Raw genomic sequence first — 2,687 nt, forward strand, 5'->3', positions numbered from 1 at the left:
GAACCCCAACAGCACCAAGGAACCCCAACAGCACCAGGGAACACCAATAATCACCAGAGAACCCAAATAATCACCAGGGAACCCCAACAGCACCAGGGAACCTCAACAATCACCCAGAAATCATGAACAAACCCAAAAAATCACCAGTGAACCCCAAAATTACCAGTGAACCCCAGAAATCATGAACAAACCCCAAAATCACTGGCGAACCCTCAAAATCTCCAGTGATCCCCAAAAATCATGAACAAACCCCCAGATCACCAGTGAACCCCCAAAATCACTGCTGTGCCCCAACAACCAGCACACATGTCAAATATCTACAATGCACCCCAAAAATCAGCACTGCTCCCCAATAACCAACATCGTGTCCCAAAAACCATCACCACACCCCAACAATCACCGTCGCCCACCGGATCACCCCAAAACCCCCAGAAATCAGCAGTGCACCCCACAGTTCCATTTCCCCCCCCGCAGCTCCCACCTTGTGGCGCTGGAGCTGCTCCAGCTGGTCCCGGTGGGCGTCGCGGGCGCTCCGCAGGGTCACCGTCACCGCGGCCGCCTCGGCCGCCGCCACCGCCCGGCGCCGGCACCGCAGCTCCTGTGCCCGCTCCTGCCGCGACACCCCCAGCTCGGCTGGGGGGACACCCCTGTCAGGGGGGACACCCCCACTCGAGGGAAAACCCCCCAGAAAAGCAGAGACACCTCCCAGGTCAGTGGGGACACCCTCAGTCAGTGGGGACACCCCATCCATTCAGGGGGGACACCCCTGTTCAGTGGGACACCATCCATCAGTGAGGACACCCCCAGGGGACACATTCCATCAGTGGGGACCACCCTTCTGATCAGCAGGGATCCCCCCAGTCAGTGGAGACCCCCCCACAAGAGGGGACACCCCCATCAGTGGGGACACTCCCAGTCAGTGGGAACAACCCCCCCGGCCTTATAGGGACCCTTCCCATAAGAGGGAACACCTCCCCAGTTAGTGGGGACACCCCCACCTGCAGAAACCCCCCCAGGGGACACCCCCCATCACCAGTGGAGACAGGTGGGGCTGAGGATGAAGATGGGGATGAGGAGGGGGATGTATGATGAAGAGGATGAAGGTGAAGAGGGGCATGGATGGGAATGGGGATGAGGACAGGGATGGATAGGAATGAGGATGAGGGTGGGGATGGATGCAGCCAGATGAGGATGAGGACGGGGATGAGGATGAAGTTCTGGATGGGTGGGGGCGAAGATGAAGGCTGGGATGAGGATAAAGATGAAGATACAAATGGATTGGGATGAGGATAAAGGGGGGTGGTAATGAGGATGGATGGGGATGAGGATGAAGATTGGGATGGGAATGGGGATGGATGGGGATGAATAGAGACAGCTGAGGATGAGGATGGGGATGGGGATGGACAGGGATGGTCAGTGGTGGGACAGCCCCATGGCTGGGCCCCCTCACCCTCCAGCGCCTCCTTGGCCTGGAGCAGCGTCCGGCCCTCGCTCTCCAGCTGCTGGTTCTGGGCCTGGAGTTGGGCCAGTTGTGCCTGTAGCTGGAACATGCTGCTCTCCAGCCCCTCCTTCTCCGACCTGGAATGCCGGGAACGCTGCCAGAACAGGCTGGGGGAGCTGCTCTGGCACCCACATCCCCACCCAGCACCCACCCGAGCCCAGAACCCTCCCATCCATCCCAGCACCCACCTGAGATTGGAACCTCCCTGCCCCACTGAGCCCAGAACCCTCCCATTAATCTCAGCACCCACCTGAACCTGGAACCTCCCATCCCACCTGAGCCCAGAACTTTCCCAATCCCAGCATCCACCTGAGCCCAGAACCTCCCTATCCATCCAGGCACCCACCTGAGACCAGAACCACCCCATCCCACCTGGGCCCAGCACTTTCCCAATCCTGGCACCCACCTGAATCCAAAACCACCCCATTCCGCTGAGCCAGGAACCCCCTCCACTCCAGCACCTGCCTGAGCCTGGAACTCCCCACCCATCCCAGTCCCACCTGAATTCAGAACTACCCCATCCCACCTGGACCCAGAAGTTCCCCCATCCCAGCACCCACCTGAGCTCAGACGCCTCCCATCCCATCCCATCCCATCCCATCCCATCCCATCCCACCTGAGCCCAGACCCTTCCCATCCCATGCCATCCCATCCCACCTGAGCCCCTGTGCCTCCCTGTGGCACTCCTGCCCGTGCCGCTGTGCCATGGCGAGCTGCACGGCCAGCCCGGCGCTGTCCTGGGCCAGCTCCGCGTGGCTCCGGCTCAGCCGCTCCTGCTCCGCCCGCAGCTGCTCCTGCTCCGCCCGTGCCCGTGCCAGCGCCTCGCCCGCCGTGCCCTGGGCCTGCAGAGCCTGTGCCGGGAACACCGGGATCATGGGGAGCAACCCAAGGGACCAAGGGAATTTCAGGATCACGGGGCGCAACGGGACCACAGGGAGCACCAGTGGGGACACCACAGGGACCATCAGTTACCCCCCATAGAGCATCAGTTACCACACAAGGACCACCAGTTACCCCTCATGGACAAGCAGTTACCACTCAGGGACCCCCAGCTGCACCCCAGGGTACACCAGTGACCCCTCACAGACCACCAGTTATCACACACACGGGATCACCAGTTCCCACGCAGGGATAACCAGCCCCACCTCATGGACCCCTCACCCCTCCCAGTCACCCCCACCGCTCC

General features: G+C 61.3%; 1 protein-coding gene across 1 annotated transcript in view; it reads right to left on the reverse strand.

Annotated features, from left to right (window-relative positions):
- LOC113940716 (rootletin-like) overlaps positions 1-2,376 on the reverse strand; it is a gene marked incomplete at its 3' end in the record, with an annotated part of 10,218 nt that extends 7,842 nt beyond the window's left edge. Inside the window, exons 1-3 of the mRNA XM_027631861.1 lie at positions 2,159-2,376; positions 1,451-1,578; positions 482-633 (exon numbers count right to left, since the gene is read on the reverse strand). Of these exons, the coding sequence (XP_027487662.1) occupies positions 482-633; positions 1,451-1,578; positions 2,159-2,376 (498 nt within the window). The remainder of the gene's footprint in view (positions 1-481; positions 634-1,450; positions 1,579-2,158) is intronic.
- Positions 2,377-2,687: the final 311 nt, after the last annotated feature.

Source organism: Corapipo altera, unplaced genomic scaffold (genome assembly GCF_003945725.1).
Source record: "Corapipo altera isolate COAL_440 unplaced genomic scaffold, ASM394572v1 61505, whole genome shotgun sequence".
NCBI lineage: Eukaryota > Metazoa > Chordata > Aves > Passeriformes > Pipridae > Corapipo > Corapipo altera.